At 35.1% G+C, this 22,721-nt stretch overlaps 1 protein-coding gene across 1 annotated transcript in view; it reads right to left on the reverse strand.

Moving 5' to 3' along the window:
* LOC107598548 (type II inositol 3,4-bisphosphate 4-phosphatase) overlaps window positions 1-22,721 on the reverse strand; it is a 164,806-nt gene that overhangs the window by 69,106 nt on the left and 72,979 nt on the right. Inside the window, exons 5-7 of the mRNA XM_016289922.1 lie at window positions 21,613-21,682; window positions 16,935-17,082; window positions 3,282-3,412 (exon numbers count right to left, since the gene is read on the reverse strand). Of these exons, the coding sequence (XP_016145408.1) occupies window positions 3,282-3,412; window positions 16,935-17,082; window positions 21,613-21,682 (349 nt within the window). The remainder of the gene's footprint in view (window positions 1-3,281; window positions 3,413-16,934; window positions 17,083-21,612; window positions 21,683-22,721) is intronic.

The following is a 22,721-nucleotide window of genomic DNA, read 5'->3' on the forward strand; positions in this document are numbered from 1 at the left end:
CAAAGCAAAAATTTCAGCATCATTACTCCAGTCTTTAGTGTCACATGTTCCTTCAGAAATCATTCTAATATGCTGATTTGCTGTAAAAAAAAAACATTTTTTATTATTGTTGAAAACAGTTGAGTAGATTTTTTCCCGGTTTCTTTGATAGAAAGTTCAGAAGAACAGCATTTATCTGAAATAGAAATCTTTTGTAATATTATAAATGTCTTTATCGTACTTTTGATCAATTTAAAGGATTAATTTATATAATCACCCCCCCTGAAATATTTTTACTATTTAAAATAACTGTTTTCTATTTGAATATATTTTAAAATGTAATTTATTCCTGATTTCAAAGCTGGATTTCAAAGCTGAATTTTTAGCATCATTACTCAAGTCACATGATCCTTCAGAAATCATTCAAATATTCTGATTTGCTGCTCAAAAAAAAAAAATATATTTTTATTATGTTGAAAACAGCTGAGTAGAATTTTTCAGATGATGAATAGAACAGCATTTATCTGAAATGGAAATATTTTGTAGCATTATGAATGTCTTTATCATCACTTGATCAATTTAAAGCATCCTTGCTAAATAAAAGTAATAATTTCTTTCCCCAAAAAAAACAAAACAAAAACTGACTCCAAGCTTTTGAATTGTATAGTCATAGTGTAATATGTACCAGTATAATAAATGCTGATCTTTTTTTCTACTCATCAAAGAATCCTGAAAAAATGTACTCAAGTGTTTTAAATATTGATAAAAATAATAATAAAAAACTGTTTCTTGAACAGCAATCAGCATATCAGAATGATTTCTGAAGGATCATGTGATTGGAGTAATGATGCTGAAAATTCAGCTTTGATCACAGGAATAAATTACATTTTACAATATATTACAATAGAAAGCAGTTATTTTAAATTGTAAAAATATTTCACAATATTACTACTTTTGCTGTATTTTGGATCAAATAAATGCAGGAGGCATTGCTGAGCAGAAGAGAATTCTTTAAAAAACATAAAAAATCTTACTGTTCAAAAACTTTTGACTGGTAGTGCATATTAAAATGTATAATAATTCATTAAAATGTATTAAACATTTTTAAATAGACTGCAGCAATAATGCAATAAAGAATCGTGGGAGAATCGTGATCTCTATTTGAGACAAAAAAATGGTGATTCTCAATTTATCCAGAATCGTGCAGCTCTAACCGCAAGAGTAGGTATTTGGACAAGGGGCAAGTGACACACCATCCCACCTAAACCTGTTTTAGAGGAAATAAGTCCGCCTAGTGATTTCATGAGGCGTTTCATGTCAGAAAGATTGTATTTTCGAGTTGAACACACATGAACGCCAGCACAAAGTTTTAATTAAGAATAAAATAATTTCTTTAAGTGCTGAGTTTCCAAGTTGATACAGTGTCAAAAAAACACGGTTGACACAATATGCAGCATCTGTATTGATTTGAAAAATAAATGCTGACCGACAGAAAGCTGCTTGGTTTGCAAGTGTTTTCCCTGTGAGCAGCACTTTCTACATAGCTATATTAATGACAAAAGACAACAGATCTTTTTATCGGTGAAATTTTGCAAATATAAGAGCACCTTAAGACAAAAACACATGCACATTCTTTATTTTTTAATTTGTAGAAATAGAATTCAAAAATGTTGTATTTTTTTTGTAAAAATGTTACATCTTGCTCCAATGTAAGTGACTTGAACACTTTGCAATCACAACTTCTCTGCTCACACATATACGAACTTCCCATGAGGACTTGAACGCACCATTAAGAAGTCTTCGAGGACTACACTTTTTGTATGATAAATTCAGCCTGTGTATTTAAAGACAGAAATTAGTTATTTTAGGGTAATTAAAAAGCAACCTAAAAATAACCATTAAAGAATGTTGTGCATTAGTATTAGTTTTTATTAGGTTGTCACAAAAACCTCCCTGCAATGTTCTGTGAACGTTAGTTCTTAGATTATAAAAAAAACTATACAATGTTTTACAGCAGTACAGAGCCTTTTAGGAGAATCAATCTACAAATAACTTACTAGTTTGAATCTCTGCTGGGATAGAAACAAATTTAACATTGGTAAAACAAAAATGACACACTTCCCCTTTAAGATTCGTTAAAGAACACAACTCCTGAAGTGAAAACTCATTTTATGCTGGAACTCGTTTTAAGTTGTTTTTCTGAACAACAAGTTAGATTACAAAAAAATATATATAAAATACACAGTCCCTGGTATCAAGGGAAAAAGGGAAGATGGGAGCGGCTGAGAGGGAGCAGGGCGTCTGCTACACGGCAAACAAGATTAGAGACCGATGTAGCAGCTGGCCACTCATGGGCTGTCGAACAACCTGAGAACAACCTGAGATCTCGCCGTCTCTCCTCTCATCCTTCAGGGACGGACACGTCAACACCGTTCAGCTGGTAAAACACAAGCCTGCACAATTTCATCTCTGAATATAAGCCTCGGTAATGGGTCGATCGATCAGGCAGATCAGTTTTTTCATCCCGTCACGGCTGATTAGAAGGCCAAGATCATCAATGACTATTTTTGCTTGGTGTGAGGTGCGACACAGCTGACAAATACTGGCTTTCTGTGCTCCGTTTTATTTTTCCTCCAACAATATGGATCATACTAGAGCTGGGGCGAGATGATGGCATATACCGCATGACAGTAGCAATGTGTCAACTGCTAGAGACATATAACGCTTACATGGCCATCGCTATTGCAAAATGCACTGCGGCAATGTCTTATTTGTCATTTTGGCTTATGTGCTTCTGAACAGCAGCATAAAATCAGACTCTTTTATCCATTTTTCAGTCGATTCAAGTTTAGTTGGCTGCATTGCTCCAGCACACAAAAATCAGGCAATGCATGCAGTCGCAACACTACAGTACGTCTTGTTATTATTGAAAGCGACAAATATGTGTTTACTGTGAACAAGCTTTATACAGGCTAATGCAATAGAAGGCAGCTTTAAAAGCGAACGCTTTCTGTATGCTTGTTCCTCTACAACGTGCAACCATGCGAGTTTAACGTTGCATTGAATGTGACAGCTAACTGTGAGCTGCGTATGAAAATTTGATGAACTAAGAAATTGCCGGACACAAAAAAAATCATGCTTTTACAACCTGCACTGCTGATCAATTCAGCAATGTCGCATGCAAATTGTGGAAACTGTTTGCATTGTATAAAGCCTCATGCATGCAAAATGAGAAAGACTGCATATTAAGTGCATGTGTGTGTGTAAGAGAGATCATGCTTCATTGGATCTGAAGCCTTTACCAGTAAGTTTCTCCAGCTCCGCCAGCGTGTCCTGGTATTCTTTGATGATCTGGTCGTAGCGAGAGATTACATCCTTCCGTAGGTTGTCCCAGTGTGGTGAGAGCTCTCCCAGATCTTTCAGCTCCTGTATCCTGTAGGAAACAACATAAATCGATCATCATGTTGGCTTGACTTACAGAATTCCCATATCAGGCTTCGGAACAGGCCCAAATTCACATAGTCTTTCACTGAGGGGGTGAAAACTTTCATACAATAACTGATATAGAGTATTTAAGCTGCCATATCACTAGCAAAACCTAACAACTAGCCTGCAACACACTAAGTAAGCCTAACAACATGTTAAAATATGCTGAGAACATGCTAGCAACATACTAAAACATGTTAACCAAATGCTAACAACAGACTAAAACATATGAGAAATATGTTAAAACATGCAGGGAAAATGTTAAAATACTGTCAACATTTAGAATGTAAAGCATGTTTTAACATCAGTCATGCTAAAACATGATTAAACATGTTCTACAAATGTTAGCAATGTGTTAACCCTAACCCTCATGTGTTAAAACATAAGCAATGTCATACTAAAACATGTTTAAACATACTAGGATCATGCTAACAACTTGCTAAACCAATGCTAGAAATGAGCTAACAGCATGTAAAAACATATTAGTATTGTTAAAACATGCTAGAAACATGTTAAAACTAACTAAAAAACATGTTAACAATGTGTTAAAATATGCTAGAGAAATACTAGTAATGTGCTAAAATGTAACAATTTGTGAAAACATGCAAGAAGCATGTTAATTACATGGAAAAACATGTTAGCAATGTGCTAAAATACTGTATGCTAGAAAATGCTAGTAATGTGTAAAAATGTTATCAACATGTTAACAATTTGCCAAAATATGCTAGAAACATGCTAGCCACATGGTAAAACATGTTAGCAGTGTGTTAAAACATGTTAGAAACACATTAAAACATGTTAACAATGTTAAAATATGTTAGAAATATATAGACACATGGTAAAACATGTTAGCAATGTGATAAATACTTTTAAAAAGTATTAAAGCATATTAGAAACATGCTAACAATGTTAAAATATGCTAGAAACAGCCATGGTAAATAAAAAATATGTTCAAAACACATTAAAACATACTATAAACATGCTAACAATGTTAACATATGCTAGAAACACGCTAGCCACATGGTAAAACATGTTAGCAGTGTGTTAAAACATATTAGAAACATTAAAATGTACAAGAAACATGTGAACAATGTTACAATACGTTAGACAAAATGCTTGTAACATGTTAACCACTTGCTAAAACATGCTAGAACATTGCAAAACATTAGCAATGTGCTAAAACATGCTAAGGAGATGTAAAAACGTTGGAAGTATGCTAGCAACTTGTTAAAACAACAGCAATGTGCTAAAACATGTAGCAACACTTACTTTCTCTGAGTAAAACCTTCAAAATTCAAGCTTTTAAAGTTATTTAAAACTTTCAGACAAGTGTATCTTTAATCTTTACTCATCTAGTTATTGTTACTGTTCCTGTTTAACATCCAAAAGTCTGAGAGCACTAGCGGATTTCTACTCTGCATTCAAAATGCTAATTTTTGCTGTAATGAAAGCAGCACTGGAGCATACTTGATCAAAACCTGATGATCATGTTCTCCTGCATGATTTGAGATGTAGAGCATCTCGAGCTTCAATGCAAGCAAGAACATCTGAATTACTAGCATATTTTGGGTTTTCATAAGCATTTTATTTATTATTTATTTATTTGTTATTTCATCTTTCAATAACAACATATCTGCTGCCCAAAACCTGCACACTTAGATAAATTAATCAAACACACAAGCTTGCGAATGTGCCCTTCAAACTTCTAAGATCAGACTGAAACAATCAGTATTTTTATTGTTAAAAATAAGCTTCAACTAGGGATGCACCGAATGCTCGGCAACCGAAATTATTCAGCCGAAAATAGCAAAAAAGCTATTTCTTATGTTACTGTATGATGACTGAAATCGCGAAATGCTCTTAAACAATTAAATAAACTGCAGAACGTTGTGTTTTCTAATACGCGCACGAATTGCATGTATTCAAACAGCGCTGCATTTCAAAGTCCAAAGCGCGAGGAAAATCTGAGCTAAAATAGTGTTACTCGTCAGTTGCTCAGTAACATTTTTATTCATTTTTACAAGGCATGTGACAATCTGATACGTGCAACAAACGTCTTCCCAAATTCGTAATGAAAATAATTTCATTTCAATCAACAAAAAGAAGCACTGAGGTCTTCCTGTGGGTTTCTGCCAAAATAAACGTTGAGAAAATCCAAGAACTCCATCAACATTAATAAATGTTATTATTGTAATTTTTACTGTTGTTCTGTAAAATAAAATAAAAAGGACAATAATAATGATAATAATAATACTTACAACAGCTCTATTAATACATTTATTATAGCATTCACACATAGTGTTCAAACTGGGATCTGTAATATTTTCTAATGTTTTAAAAGAAGTCTCTTCTGCTCAGCAAGGCTGCATTTATTTGTACAGTAAAAAACACATGCCTGATTCAAGAAGGGGGTCTCAAAAATGGCCAAAAAATATTATTTGACTAACTTATTAATTTTAAGTTAAATTGTGTTATATTGATATAATGTCTGCTAGAATGTTAAAACATTTTTCAGTGTTAAGTAAATATTTTTAAAGCACATTTTGGCTATTTAATTTATGCAATGGTGAAAAGAATTGGCAAAATGGGTGAAAAAATTCGGTATTCGGCCTTCGGCCCAGTGTTTCATTTTGTTCGGCTTCGGCCAAGAATTTTCATTTCGGTGCATCCCTAGCTTCAACTCAACTTCACTAACATTTCTGACATCACAAATTGCAGAAGTGCAAAACGAGCCTTTTTTTGCTGCCTATTTTCAATAAATGTTTTGAGTTTTAAGTTCTGAATGTCACAGTATGTTTTCTCAAACCAAGAAACCAGTGAATTCCTCATCACATGGCTCCTTTAAATCTGTATATGAAGGGATTAAAAGCCACAAAACTCAAATTTTGCTTCCATTGGGCCTTTGAAAAGGGATCACAGACTATTTATGTCCCCTGGGGCAATTCAACAGGTGAAATTCACTCATTCAGTCTCATTCAATAGCATTTACGCGTAGACTTTCTCTTTACGTGTCACGCTGAGAGGCTCTGTTGCTTGACTTACTGTGTGTTGTGTCTTTATGTTGTCATGCGAGGTCTGCAGAGATTTGCTGCGTAACACTACGGTAGATTTAAATATGTTATCTCTCCATGCAGACTGACAGAGTCAAGTCTCATTAATAAAAGGCTCAGGAATCTTTAATTGTGGAGGGCATTTCCAAAGGGAGCAATGATTAATTTTCATGTAAATTCAAAGTCTCTGTGATACTTTAATAATAATTTCAGAAATGTGATTAGCAACTTCAAAAGGAGCCAAAGGTGACAAGAGCTGCAGAAATGAAAGAAATGAGCAGAACAGAGCGATTATTGTTTCTATTGAAAGGTAAGAGCAGTGGGGGTTTTTTCTTCATTATTCAGCATCTTATTCTCATTTTAAAGCCAAAGTATGTTGTTTCTGTGCCACTTACATCACTAAACTGAAAATGTTTAATGTTCATTTTTTAATACATGAACATCTACAGTATGTGCACAATTACATTTAGCAAGATTCATAAAAAGAAAACGGTTTTATTCAGGGAGGATGCATTAAATTGATAAAAACACAATAAATAGACAATAAATAGATTTATAATATTACAACATATTTCCATTTCAAATACAGTAAATGCTGTTGTTTTTGTTGTTGTTTTTTACATTCATCAAAGAATCCTGAAAAAAAGTTTGCACAAAAATATGAAGCAGCAAAAGTGTTTTCAACATTGATAATAATGAGAAATGTTTTTGAGCAGCAAATCAGCATATTAGAATGATTTCTGAAGGATCATGTGGCACTGAAGTCTGGAGAAATGTTGCTGAAAATTCAGCAGTAACTTACATTTTACAATATATCCAAACAGAAAACAGTTATTTTAAATTGTAAAAACATTTCACAATTTTACTGTTTTTACTGTATATTTTGAGCAAATAAATGCGGCGAGCATAAGGGACTTCTTTCTAAAAATGTTTACAAATCTTAACAACCCACAAAGTTTGAATAATGAATTTTGTTTATTTCTTAATATAGTGTTAAATGAACACACTTTTGTTATCCCAACCACATCCTAACCACGACTACAGTGTACAAACATAATTTCTCATCTTAATTAAATGTGATTTAAGCACTTGATCAATGGGCCAAACACAATCCACAGTGTGCATCTGAAGTCTGAAATGTACATATGGGCACATATACGGGTCCAGAAACACCACTGGCTAAAGTCCCCATGAAATCAAAATAAAAGTTTTTTGGGTGTTCGTATCAATATGTTAGTCGTAAGGTTATCTATAAAGCAGTGTGCTCCAAAACAGTGACAAAATTCACATTTAGAAGATATAAGCATTCAAAGCTTGCAGTTCCTCACTTCCGCCAAAACGGCTCAACGATTTTTTATGAGGTCACATCGTACTTCATCTTTTCATCAAATCTTCTGACCAATCAAATGCTCTCTAGAATCCGAAGCGCCCGCCCCCTTCAATATAAATAGACGCTGAAGCGGCTGAGATCGGTCACTTGTTCACAGTGTAGTATTTCCTGTACAGTGAATGGCTCGAAGTGCACAATGTAGGCGATAGGGAACGATTCAGACAGTGTAAATATGCTTTCCATTGGGGCAAAGGAGGTCTGGTTTCATGTTGTTTCACCCGAACCGCGGCAGCGCACACAGTCTGATCCGGACTTTGGCTCCGGTCCGGAGACACGATTGCACGGAGCGGATCATATGCGCGAGTCGGCATATATTAAAAACTTTTACAACGACACAGCCTCAGCATGATTATGACCACTATTTTGTTTTACTAAGAGTTTCATATTGAATCTAGGGGGTAATCTATTAGATTGTGGCTGTCCAATGTGGCTTTACCGAGCTCAACGGCTCTGACCCGAGCAGATATAAACAAATGCTATTGGCTATTTTAAAAAGGGGGCGGGGCTGCTCGATATGTCCCGCCCTCTCTTCCTGTTTCAGTGAGATATATCCAGCTGCAGCCCCGCAGCCCCACACGCTTCAGGACACACAATCCAGACCACACGATCCAGGCCGGAAGTGAGGGGCGGAGTTAGTAAAACGTAACAACATGGCGGAGAGCAGGGTGAGTAAAGTTTATGTCATTTTGTGATGAAAAATTCGTTCAAAAGTTCAATGTTTATGTTATAAATACTGTTTATGTGCATGCCTTTCACGTTTTATTTCTGAAGCTTTGAATTGTTGTCATCCTTTACCATTTTCGGGACTTTTCTGTGGACAGTTTGATTACGTTTTAGGTTGTTTGTTGTAAATGGGCTTTGCGATAAAGCCACTTTATGGTTTGAATTTATTACTTTTTGATATATTTAATGCTTTCTTATAATTCTATTAGTTTCATTGTTTGTTGGTTTATTTTATGCTATTCTAGAGCATTGTAAGTTTGTTATTGACTTTTTTCAAATAACAGAGAACGTGTGTTATGCAGTTTTTCATTTTGTCTCCTGTAGAGACATACTACAATTCAGAGAGGTAAAGAATTACCTCAGCCCCAACAGTGCCAAAACTGTTGCAGCCTTTATCATTGCCCTTTCTGCCGGACATTTAAGCCAACCAGACTGGACAAATTAAAATTGCATCTGCAGAGCCATTCCAGCAAGGCAGTTGTCTATGATAGTATGGGTATTTGAGTTGTTTTATTAATGTGTTGTAGTGTAGTTAAGTACTTTACTAATGTAATGATTTATTTGTTGATTGTAAGGCAAATCATGTTTTGCTATAAATAAACCAATGCTTGCCTTCCAATTTAATGTATTGACAGTATCAGTTTGTTTCTTCTGGGATCCCTAAACAATGGCATTGCTATCTTTCAAACTAATTTTGCCCCATTTTAATTATGATTTGACTTTTTCTTAAATTTTGCTGTCATGGAGATTTTTTTAGTTGAATGCCATGAAAAAATGGGATTAAAATTGTATAAGACTTTCAAAAGCTTTTTTTTTTTGATATTACATTTCTAATTTTTAATTTTAGTTCTATTTTTGATTGTTGAAATGTTTTTTTTTATTAGTATGTTGCACTTTTTCCATGTTCAATTTGAATTTTAAAATGAAAAGTATTCTTGACATCAAACGTCCATTATCTGTGTCTTTAAGAATTTGTTACAAAACAAACATGACCTAAATATCTCATCATAACCTACAGTCAAATTTTTTTTAATGGTTTACTAGATTGATCAAAATGAATATCAATTTAAATAATAAAATTAATATAATTTTTTAGTATTTTGTGTATTATTAAATATTGTAAATCCTAACAAAATTCTTGGGATAGCTCATAATACATCTAACAAAAGAAAATTGCACTACAAAACTGTGACAGATCCACCGTTAACCATATATGGTTCGCCTTACTTCCGGCCTGGATCGTGTGGTCTGGATCGTGTGTCCTGAAACGTGCGAGGCTGCGGGTCTGCAGCTGGATATTATTGGTTTCAGTTGAAATTACGTCACCACATAGCATAATGCTGCGTGTTTCAAGGCACTTCAAGGGAACCTTTAAGACTAGATCTAAGTTTACATTTTTATACAACACATAAAAATACACAGTGCAGAATGTAAGTCAATGGGGTCCAAACAAAAAGACTAGACCCCACTGACTTTCATTGTATGGACACACACAAAAAAAACTTCTATGTTGCACAGAAGGAAAAAAAAAAAAAAAGGTTTGAAAATACATTTTTCAATTTTCATTTTTATATGAACTTTTAAGTGTATTTTTAATGTCTGAAGTGCATGTGGACTAAGAGATGTGTTCAAAGATCAGATTTGAACGGGACAATTACAGGTACAAATTACCGCAGATTCCTGCTTCAGCCACCAGTCAGTCTCTTTCAGAAGACACAGAGGCCTTCAGATTGATCTATTCTAGTCTCGTTCTCATTGTCAAACAACAGTTATCTAAGGAAAATAGGTGAAAATAAATTGTTATTACTTCATGCCGAGCCAGAGCTGTTAAAAGTCTGAGAAGATCTTGTGCCGAAGTTGTTGAGCCACTTAAAAAAGCATCATATCTACCATCTTGTTTTGTTCAAAAGCTCCGACTTGAATCGTAATGTTGCTTTATCAGAATGTGCTTTGGGTGGAGCGGCGGCGATAATAAAAAAGAGATTTGTAGCGGAAAGAACGCATGTGGAGAGGAAGCGGAGGAAACTTCTGTTTCATATTTTATTGGGGTTTGGGTGGAAGAAAGGCAAAGCTGAAACAATAGATCGAGGAGTGCTTAAAAACACAATCGTTTGGCAGACGAGAGACGAGAGCGCTGGAATTATGTCTAGATGTCGGTAGAGCGGCCACTCTGAAGCCTTCATTTCATGGTGCGTTACGGTCGCCGTTCGCTTTAAATCACCGGCGGCTTTGTGTCTGCCGTCAATTCCAGAAATGTGACGGGAATAGTAATTAACAACAGCTAAAGTACCTTCGAGCGCAGTAATACACTGATGAAGAAACTACAAAATGCACTGACCTCCGAGTTAATCAACACAAATACATAGCAAAACACGACTTGGAGAGTTACATGACAAATGATGTGACAAAAATGTCCATAATGCTCACTCTTTCTGTCCAAAATACAATTTTCTACTGCCAAAACCTGTGTGTATGGACTTTCAATGTCAAATTATGATTGTGAAGAAGATATGAGTCTCAGTTCAGCCCTTCAGCTAATATTATCACAACAACGCTGGTATATAAAGCATGGGGAATGAAAGTTATCCGCTAACGTTGGCATTCATCTCAATGGCAGCTTCTCATCCCCTCTGGACGTGCGCGACCTGCACGATGCATCTTTTAAATGTAAAAGTCATGTGACTAATCACTGCGTAGCTGCAGGAAAATTATATCATCACAACCCCGACTGGCTGATGGTATCACAGGAACACACATGATCCTTAACTGAGACAACAAAGACGGCAGACAGAGAAAAAAATAAGGCAATTTTGGGCAAAAAAAATAAATAAAATAAAAATAAATAAATATACAAATAATGCAAAATATTATAAAATGCATACATATTTAGCATCATATAATAAAATTAAATATTTCCTTTTTTATTTCTTCCAAGACAGCAGATGGAGGGAAATATAGGGCAATTTATAAAGAATAAATAAATAAATATATAATACATTGCATCATATAATAAAATTAAACATTTGCTATTTTATTTCTTTAAAGAGAGCAGACAGGGAAAAAATAAGTCAATGCCAAGCTTTCGGACACTGGCAAAACATCTATTATAAGATATAATGAAAATTGCTATTTTTTCAAAGACAGCAGACATGGAAGAAATAAGTAAAATAATAAACAATGACAAAAAAAATAATATTATTAATTAGTATATACTGGGCACTTGTGTCATGCATGGAAATAAAATTAAATGTTTGCTATTTTACTTCGTCAAAAACAGGGGAAAATAAACCAATGGCATGCTTTGTTTAAAAAATAATCAAAAATAATTAATTAAATAAATACATAAATATCTTCGAAGACAGCAGACAGGGGGGAATGTCATGCTTTTTAATTTCATGCTTTGAAAAGTCTTACAATAAATAAATTATTAAATATCTGACACTGGCAAAACATCTATTATAATATAATGTAACAATGCTATTATGCTAATAATGCTGTTTATTTTAAGACTTCAGACTTTCATGCACTGAAAAGTCTTACAATAAATAAATACATTCTGGACACTGGCAAAACATCATTAAATTGCATGCTTTGTCTTGCAAGAAATATTGAAATCAAAGAATTAAAAAGAAATGTATTTATTTTATTTAATTAATTTTATACATACGTAAATAAATATCAGACACTGGTGAAACATCTATTATAATAAAGTCTGCTATTTCATTTCTTAAATACATTGCTAGTTTTGAATAGCTAGCTTTTTGAATGGAGAAAGATCACTTTTGATCCTAAAATTGTTTAGTTACAATAGAGTCCAGCAGGGGGATAAATGGACATAATTACTTTAAACTTGACCTCTTGGTTTCCAAAGGCTGATTTCTGTAGAGTCAACATGATGGCATTTAAAACCCACTTAACTTTCAATATTAAATGTAATTTCAGGATAAACAGATACTTACAGAGGAAAACAAGCATAGGCCAGGGCCTCAATATATGCATCAGGAACTAACTGGGTTGCATAGAAAATAAATAAGACTAGCTATGTCAACTGACAAGGAAAGTCAATTCAGAGGTGAAGAGCTTATTTGTTTTTTAAAAATGATGAAGACATGAAAATTCTGGACATTTTTGCGATGAATCACGCAAAAGAAATAAAAGCAGGAATGCGCATTACACAAGAAAATAGGTCCAATTTGGATGTCATGTTGACTTCTGAAGGACACATGCAGTGAACGACACTGTGAATTTCCATTGACGTCAGTCCAATGAAAGCGACAGAAAAACAAAAGGTCTCATTCATAACAAACAAACACTAGTGTTTGACAATTGCTGAAGATAATGTGAGTTTCGTCTGTGTTGTGGGCGGATGAGAATCAGAACAGTAACAATGATGCTTAGCAAACACCGCTAATGATAAAACATCAGCCTCACATTGCGTTCGATTACTTGAGACATGATATCTCTTTTCTTTGAATCATATGCGATTGTGGTTAAACCAGAGCCAAAACAGCAGCTGAAACGGCCTTAAAGGTGACCGCGGCGCCCGGGCCGATAATTAGATGTCTAGGGATAGAAATGGCTGCTTGAGTTACCTGCCTGTAGCAGGAGAGCAGGTGTTGAGGCCAAATAGCCTCGCTGAATAATGCACACATGATGATAATTGCTTAGCAGGGTCTGTTCTATGGGCGCTCCAGTCTGGGAATGTGTGTCCCGCCGAGTTAATGATCTCAGATTCTTCAATGGCCAAACACCCTCACGGCCTGGACAGATGAAAACATGCCTATGCTAATACCTGTCGACTTTGGGAAGTTGCCGCGGATTACTGTGCATGCTGAGAAGTGTTGTTGTGCATGTACATAAAAACTGAGACTCTGGGGAAAGAGCGAGAGCTGGAAACAAAGAGCAAATGAAGCTGTGAGATTGTTCAGCTTGCTGCTCTGCGGTGAGAAACAAGATCACAAATGGTTCATCTAGCTTTTAGTGCAAGGATTGGACAAAATCCTGAATTTAAGAACAGACTCCATTCAGTTTACAAGTGTGATATTTGAACTGAATTGGCCTCAAAACCAACTGACAGTAAGTGGAATTTATTAAATTGCAATTCAAAGAAATTCCACACAGTGGCCGAAGTTTTGGTAAAAAAATGTATAAATAAAAATGTGACTAATTGTGCCTATTTATTCTCTCATATGCAGAATATACTGTACATATTCTGATTAGACATATTTCACTAAAAGTACATTGCTTAAAAAAATATAAACCACAGCCAATATTTTTTTCACATTTTGAGATAAAGCACTATAAAATGTCCACATTTTTTTTCAATTAAAAATATCAAAATATGACATTATATTATTGAGAATATGAATATAATATATACTTTTTTATATACTATACAATATACTTTTAAATTTATAATATTTTTTCATTATTTATTCATATTTAATAAATCTTAGATTTTAATGTGTAAATTAAAGTATAAACATTATATAGTTACATTAATACAAAACTACAAAAGATACATTTATAATATTATTTTACAATAATTAAATAAAACAATAATTCAAATATTAGAAGCATAGAAAACCAAAATGCACACACACACACTCACTTATTTGTGTTGATGATCATTGTGTATATGATTATGAAATGCAATATATGCTTACATATAATTTCAATTAAAAAATAATCTTAAATATATTATACAATTATAAAATGTATATAATTATTAAATACAAAAACTGTAGATTTGAATATATATAAAAATATAAATATAAAAACATTAAATATCTGCTTTTTCCACAAACAGAAACATGCATTCATTTTTTATTAAATATATAATATAAATAATAATAGAACACATTCCAAAATGTAGATTACTGCTACATAAAATAACAACATATATATTTGAATCAAAATTTCTTTAATAAGAAGATATAAGGTATATTAGTGTTGTGTATATATTAGATTTTGAATTCTGCATACTGCTTGCTAACTTCCGGTCTTGAAATGGAATATAAATTAGAATCTGATGAAACGTCTACGTGGACGAGCATGAACACACTGAACTGTGGTGGTCATGTCACATCCATCCATCAGAAACCCCAAAACATCTCCTGTTGCAGCATCTGTAAACACGTCCACAGGTTTTCACTGAGCTGTGTGATCACACATTCATCTGACTGAAACGCACAGGAACTGAGCAGTGCGGTTTCTTTAAAAACATCTATGCATTGTGTCGGAGTGCATTGTTGACTGCTGTGCATTAGAAAGCTTTCCACTGAAGGTTTCCTGCGTCGCGCCCTTGTTCTCGTCACCTCGCGCTTCCATGCGACTCCATTCTCTTCTAACGCTCAGGTTACAGCTCTTCCACAATGAGATGGAGGGAAGAGAGAATGCAATGGTAAAATGAAAGAAAAGCAGGAGAGAGGGAGGGTGGTTGAGTTTCCGAGAGAGAGGACAGGCACTCTCCTTTGAAGTGTTAAACATCCTTGAATAATTTAGTGCAGGCTAAGTATAGCTCTAAAACAGCCATTTCCATCTCTGAAATAAACCCTCGCTCTGCAAGCGCTCTGCATCTCGCTCAAACCGCCTTTTGTGTCGCATTCGTTCTTGCAAACAATTCCAGCTTCGCTCAACCTGCACTTGAACCTGTTCTCTAGGAGCGGGAATCGCCAGGGATCTTACCACACAATGCAGTCACCATACTTCAGCCACAGGACATTCGTATGATATTCACTGCTGATTTCAGATCACGATATAATAGACTTTTTTGTGACTTTCCTACAGACAGATTCTCGTCCAGATCTGGATACTAGATCGGTTTCTTCTCAACCGCAAATTAATGGAACAGTTTAAATCCTGCCATCATTTACTCAGTTTTTTCATTCTATAACATAAAGGAGAAACTAAGAAGCATGAAAGAGAGATAATCATACATGAGGGTGAGTAAATGATGACAAGATCATTTTTTGGGTGAAGTATCCCTTTAAAACAAATCACAGTTCTTTTCTCCCTGTGGAATAGCTAAACCATCATTACACTGCAACTGTGAAATTGCACTTTACATTGAGTTAGTGAATGTATATTGTATGAATCACAATAACAGGAAAATAATTATACACTAGTTCAATATTTCTGCCGCTTATTCATTCTCACGCAGAGCCAAACAAGACCTGCTGATTGATCATGACAACTGCAAAATTTAAGCTTTGATGCTCATTCCAGATCACATAACATACCTGTTCAAATTCAATTATTAATTTTTCTTTAAATAAAAAGGTCAGTTTAGTATTTTTTCTACTGTGCTTTATAGGTTCTATCCTAGACAATACAACCATTTTTCTGTGTTGAGAGTTCAGGGTCGGTAAGAATTATTTAATTTTTTTCAATAAAATGAAATAAAAAATGTTTTTTCTTTTTCTTTTTTTTGCAAAAAAGCACAATAAAACATTTATATTGTTACTACTTCAAATGTTGCTCTTTTGAATTTTCTATTTACCAAAGAAAAAGTATCACAATTTACACAAAAATATGAAGCAGCAACGGTTTTCAATATAGTAATGTTTCTTGAGCAGAATATATCATATAATGATTTCTGAAGGATCATGTGACACTGAAGACTGGAGTAATGATGCTGAAAATACAGCTTTGATCACAGGAATAAATTACATTTCTATATTCACATAGAAAACAGTTATTTTAATTTGTAATAATATTTGACAATATTACAGTTTTTGAACATATTTTGATCTAATAAATGCAGCCTTGGTGAGCAGAAGACACTTCTTTCCAAAACACTGCATGGTACTGTTATTGAAGAATATTTCAGTTACTGTATATATAACAGAAAAATATGTGACATTTATCAAAATAAACAAGTTGCATTTGTTGCAAATGCTAAAACTGTCACTATTAAAATGCATTAATGAATATTCCTGTAGTTCACCTGGTCGCAGACTCAGGTTTGATTCTCACTGAGCACACAAACTGCTTGAAGACAGTATAAGGTACTTTGGATCTGCCACATGAATAAAAAAAAAATCTAGTTTTCATTATATTGATTTCACAGTTTAACAACAGAATAACACAACACTGTATTGACCGGCTATCATCTTTACAGTGAAGGCGGCTCGTCACAGCAGATACTGCACTAAACAGCCACAGCAGAAGTTTATACAGTAGGCAAATTAACTCTGATATTACACCCACAACTCATTACTTTTTGTGCCGCTTTAACAATCTCAAAGTCTGCTTCACTACTTCCTCCTGTCCTGTTTGCCCTGACGCCTCTGAATGGCTCTTACCTGCAGGTGTCCTCCTGAATGTAGAGGGCGATGAGTTGCTTCGGGATGCTGAAGGACAGCGTACACTCCGCCATCTGCTCCCGAACCAACATCCATTTACTGTCCACTGTCTGAAACCTGTACACCTTACACACCGCGTTCTTAAACACTGATGGAGAGAGAGAGAGAGAAAGAGAGAGAGACATTAAGTGAGACATATTGTACAGTAAGTGATCAATTAGGCAAAGGAGTGTGAATAACGACAGTCTGTTCCTTCCACAAAGCTATTGTGTGACTTCAGAAGACTTGGAAATATTTTTTGTTGTCTGACAGATATCCTAGCATTTGAAAAGTGCCTTCTACTTTCCACAGCGCTATTTAAACTGCCTTAAGAGCTGCTAACTAAGTCCTGTGAAGAGAGACGGAGGGAATGGTTCTGGATAGCCGTGAATGAGAGCGCAGAACACGCTCTTATCAGAAGTGTGAGGTGGCAGTGGGAGAAGTTATTTCCTCTATGGCATGAAATCTTGCTTCTCGTCAACGCTGGGCAATACAGGCGAGTCAACAGAGCAGGACCTGAGGGGAAATCTGCAGGTCTCAACCGAGCATTTACTTTTCCTCATTATAGAGTTGCTTAAATAGTGGACATTTTCACTATTTTTGGCCTTTGTGGTGGCAGCATGAGATTCTTATTAAATACAAAAAAATCTACTGTTACTCTTTAAGAGCTTAAACATGGGGCTTTGAAACATAATGTGGTATATACAGTATACAACAGAGAAGTCTGACTAACAAACACAAAGGCTGGAATGAAAATGATTAAAATGAACTTATAATGAAAAGTAGCTAAATTTGTTGTGTTGCCCCTGTATGTAACAATTAATTAGAAATGTACATTATAATTTTTAAATGATAATTTAAATATATTAATATCTATAAATATATTTAAACTATATCTTCATAACAATAAAATGACCTTTTAAATGACCAGAATTTAATATTTAGCAGTGCCACACATTTTGCATGCAACATAACATTGTGACACACATTGGCAGTATTTGTAGTCAAATCTAAACCCATTGTGCAACTGTTATTCTTTTGATTACTGGAGTATATATATATATATATAGGTATTGTCAAGATGAAAATGAGAAACAAGAGACCAAAAAATGCAGATGAGCTGAAGGACACTGTCAAAGAAACCTGGGCTTCCATACCACCTCAGCAGTGCCACAAACGGATCACCTCCATGCCACGCCGAAATATACTGTTTATATGAAGGGTTTAGATGCAAAAGCCTTTAAGTGTCATCTGAAATTGTCTTCTAAAATTTGCATTTTTATCAGGTTTCTATATTTAGGTTCAGCATTTTTACTTAAAAGGCATAGAAAAGGACCTATATATTGCCATTTAAGTAAAAATACTGAACCTAAATATAGAAGCCTGATAACAATGCTAATTTTAGAAGACAATTTCAGATGACACTTAAAGGCTTTTGCATCTGAACCCTTCATATATATATATATATATATATATACACACACACACACACACACATATATATATTGAATTTGTGATATATGAAAATGAACATTTAGACCTATTAAATTCAGTGGCAATCTTCAGACATTAATTATAAACCTTTAAGCAAAAACAGGACACTCCAAAATACTAAAAGACATCATGCTCATTTATAATGAAAATGTTGTATTAAAACAAATTTCACAAGTGGTCTCAGACATTTGAACCCCACTGCAAAAAAAAAAAAAAAAGACCACCAAAATTGTTACATGTCCTTAATGTGTCCAGAAAGTACAGAGGCTGGCTGAGGATGTGGAGTGAAGACAGAGACAGATGGATGTGTGACCTCCAGCGGAGGAGAGGCGGACTCAAACTCCCTCATCCAGCGCTGAGTTCTTCACAGAAGAGGATTAACCTCTGACTCCGCCCTCTAATCCGACGGCCAATCGGATCGCAGCATCTCTGCCTGCTCAAGCTCTTAGGGAAATGACTGTGCTTTGAGTTCGTGTTGAGGCACAGGGGTCGGGGTGATGAGGACAAATTTCATTAGTCACTCTTACCGAAGCAGCAGAGACTAACATATTTTGACAAGCAGCGGCGTGACTAAAACAACAGCCGCAATGACATTCAATACGGTTACAGATACGACAACAAATAAACACTGCGAAACATCAGATACGAAGATAACACCCTGGACTTCTAGAGAGATTTGTCTGCCGTTCCCGACTTCCCCTCCATCCATCATATCACAGCAGCTCATAAATAAAGAAATGACCTTCTACAGAGTTTGCTTCTTGGGGAACTTTTCTCATCCGGAGACTTCGGGTCTATCCACTCACTAATAATGTGCCAAAAACTATCTGACACATCCCAACTCTCTTCTTAGTGTGCAAAACAAATTTACACAGACTAAACTGAAATGGCTTGAAAACTACCGTATTCCCCCAATACTGTTTAATCTGCTACGTTACCTGAGGTAATTAAAGTAATGAGCTGCACTTCACACCGCTGCTGGCTGTTATTTATCCTCAGCAATCACACTGCTCACTGGGACGGCAATCAAACGCTGCCGAATTCACTTCATAACCTCAACAATACAGATGGGAATCACACTGAATTCAACAATTCTGCTTCTGACTCTACTTAATGATTCCATTACAGATTATTTCATAGCTCAACCACATAATTGGACCGAAAATACACTAAACAAACATGCTAAATTAAAACAACACTATTTATGATTACATATTTAGTCTTAAGTACCATTTATTCCAAGAGAACTTTCCTAGAATAGTCAACAATGCTCATTTAAAAAAACAAGGTGCTTTAAATGTTGTTTGTCCACCACAGGAGGTCATATGAGATGTTTTATTTACTATTCTTTTCATAATGTCGTAAAATCACACAAATCGGGGTGTTATTTTCTAGGAATAAACACAGAAGAAAATCATTTGTGATCACTGATGAATAGAAAGGTCAAAAGAACAGCATTTATTTAAAATAGAAATCGTTGTGACACTATAAAGTCTCATTTTTGATCAATTTAATAAGGCGAATGCAGTTCAAATGACGTCACTTCTTGGGTGTTATATCCAACTGTAACCAGATTGCATTATAAATCGCTTCCTAGACAGTAATGAGCTTAAACAGTGAGCATGTTTGCTCAGGCCTCCTGTTTTCCAGAGAAAAGGCATCATGCATCATCTCTAGAGTTTCAGCAGGGATCACAAACTGCTCAAATTCGCCAAGGCACAAAAGCATGTGAACAAAAGTCAAAGAACTCAATATGAACTCATAAATTTCTCATAAGATTCTCTGGAGCCTGAATGATCTGAGCTTTCTTTTTTAGCTCTATAGTTTGATTTTAGTTCAACAACTGCGTCATTTGCATTTCTTCTAAAGAATTGAAAAGAAACCTCTGAGACAAAGTTGATCCATACATGAAATATAACTCTTTGATGGAGTTTGATCAAAATCAAATACAGTGGGTACGGAAAGTATTCAGACCCCCTTAAATTTTTCACTCTTTGTTATATTGCAGCCATTTGCGAAAATCATTTAAGTTCATTTTTTTCCTCATTAATGTACACACAGCACCCCATATTGACAGAAAAACACAGAATTGTTGACATTTTTGCAGATTTATTAAAAAAGAAAAACTGAAATATCACATGGTCCTAAGTATTCAGACCCTTTGCTGTGACACTCATATATTTAACAAATTACATCACATGTATCAGTGAATTCTGCATGGCTGCTGCAGAGCATGAGAACTAGTGTTGGCTAGTTAGCGTGACCCAGTTAACCGCTGATGGAAGATGGTTGCAAAAAGCATATTCACCACTGACAGCAATGTAAAGCATGCATTCGGATGAAATATATTTGAATAACATAAACTGGAAATTATATTATACACTATCATTCAAAAGTTTGGATCATAAGATTTTCTTTATGTTTTTGAATAAAGTATTTTTTGCTCACCAAGGCTGCATTTATTTGATCAAAATCACAGTAAAATTTTTTTAAATATTATTACAATTTAAAAGCACTGCGATCTATTGTAATATATATTTAAAAAGTAATTTATTCTTGTGATAAAAAAGCTGAATTTTCAGCATCATTACTCCAGTCTTCATTGTCACATGATCCTTCAGAAATCATTCTAATATGCTGATTTGTTGCTCATAAACATTTATTATCAATATTGAAAACAGTTGTGCTGCTTAATATTTTTGGAGATTTTTTTAATATTCATAAATGAAATAGAAATCTTTTTTGTGACATTATATAAGTCTTTACTGTCGTTTTTGATCAGTTTAATGCATCCTTGCTGAATAAAAGTATTAATTTCTTTTAAAATAATACAAAAGTCTTTTTGAACTTTTAAACAGTAGAATAAGTGTATTGCTAGTGCCTAATTCCTTCTTAAAAGTGCGACATGGACGTATTTTTTTTTGGCATCATGTACATTTTTGTGATGCCATCAGCCAATCAGCATTGTTGATTTTTTTGTGAGTGTTGTGTCACATGACATTTATGCGTCGGGTGACTGATTCAAAACAACCTGTCAGAGGAAATGAGTCGCCATAAGCAAAGATGGCGGATTTCACAAACTCTTTCTCCAAACTTTGCTGCATATGAGTAAAAAACACAAAATATAAAGTATTCTTTAACTCACCAGCATTCATTATTGGTCCGTTGTCTTTGTCATTAACACTTCCATGTGACGACTCGTACACCAGCGTGCACTGTGGGAAGAAAACAAGATTGTGCATTTGAAAGTGAAGCTCATTTGTCCCGATTATTAGACATCAGCATAATGACTACTACTCTAAATACGACCGAGTTTAATACACCGTCCAGTGACTCTCTCTCTCCGTCTCATGAGCCGAGCGCTCAGTGACAAGCTGTCACCTGCACTGCTGCTCAGATAATAGAGGACTTCTCCAAGTATCCCTGAGCGCCAATGTAAGCAATCCAGGAGAGAAGAGACCCTCACGGCAGCTCAAGACAAACACGACCCTCCATCAACATCAGCCACAGCGCTCACGGCCTAATCACTTGAAATGCATCGCCCGCATCAGGGTTTAGTGCGATGACGGATGAGTCTTCACGTCTCATTAGGTCTCATGACCTTGGATGGGTCTGTAAGAGTTTCCAGTCGGTTCTTGGCACACAGCTCAAGGGGAAAAAAACCAAAACAAGAGAGGAGTTGTGATCAAGCCATGTTTTATGAAGAGCCTTGTTCTGTGGCAGATGCTCCTCAAACATACATCAGGCCTGACCCACATTCCCTCATGAAGAACAAAGAAAATCACTTCTGAAGCCCTCAGATCAAATAAAACCACAACGGCTCTGAGCCAATAAACAGACACACACTTGTTACAGTAGAGCACAAAAACAACTTATTGTCTGTCTGTCTGACTGTCTGTCTGTCTGTCTGTCCATCCGTCCGTCCATCTATCTATCTATCTATCTATCTATCTATCTATCTATCTATCTATCTATCTATCTATCTATCTATCTATCTATCTATCTGAATTCCATCCATCCATTCGTCTGTCTGTCTCTCTGTCTGTCTGTCTGTCTGTCTGTCTGTCTGTCTGTCTGTCTGTCTGTCTGTCTGTCTGTCTGTCTATCTATCTATCTATCTATCTATCTGTCTGTATTCCATCCATTCGTCTGTCTGTCTGTCTGTCTGTCTGTCTGTCTGTCTATCTAGCTATCTAGCTATCTCTCTGTCTGTATTCCATCCATTCGTCTGTCTGTCTGTCTGTCTGTCTGTCT

This window comes from Sinocyclocheilus grahami, unplaced genomic scaffold (assembly GCF_001515645.1).
Source record: "Sinocyclocheilus grahami isolate Dianchi unplaced genomic scaffold, SAMN03320097.WGS_v1.1 scaffold252.1, whole genome shotgun sequence".
NCBI lineage: Eukaryota > Metazoa > Chordata > Actinopteri > Cypriniformes > Cyprinidae > Sinocyclocheilus > Sinocyclocheilus grahami.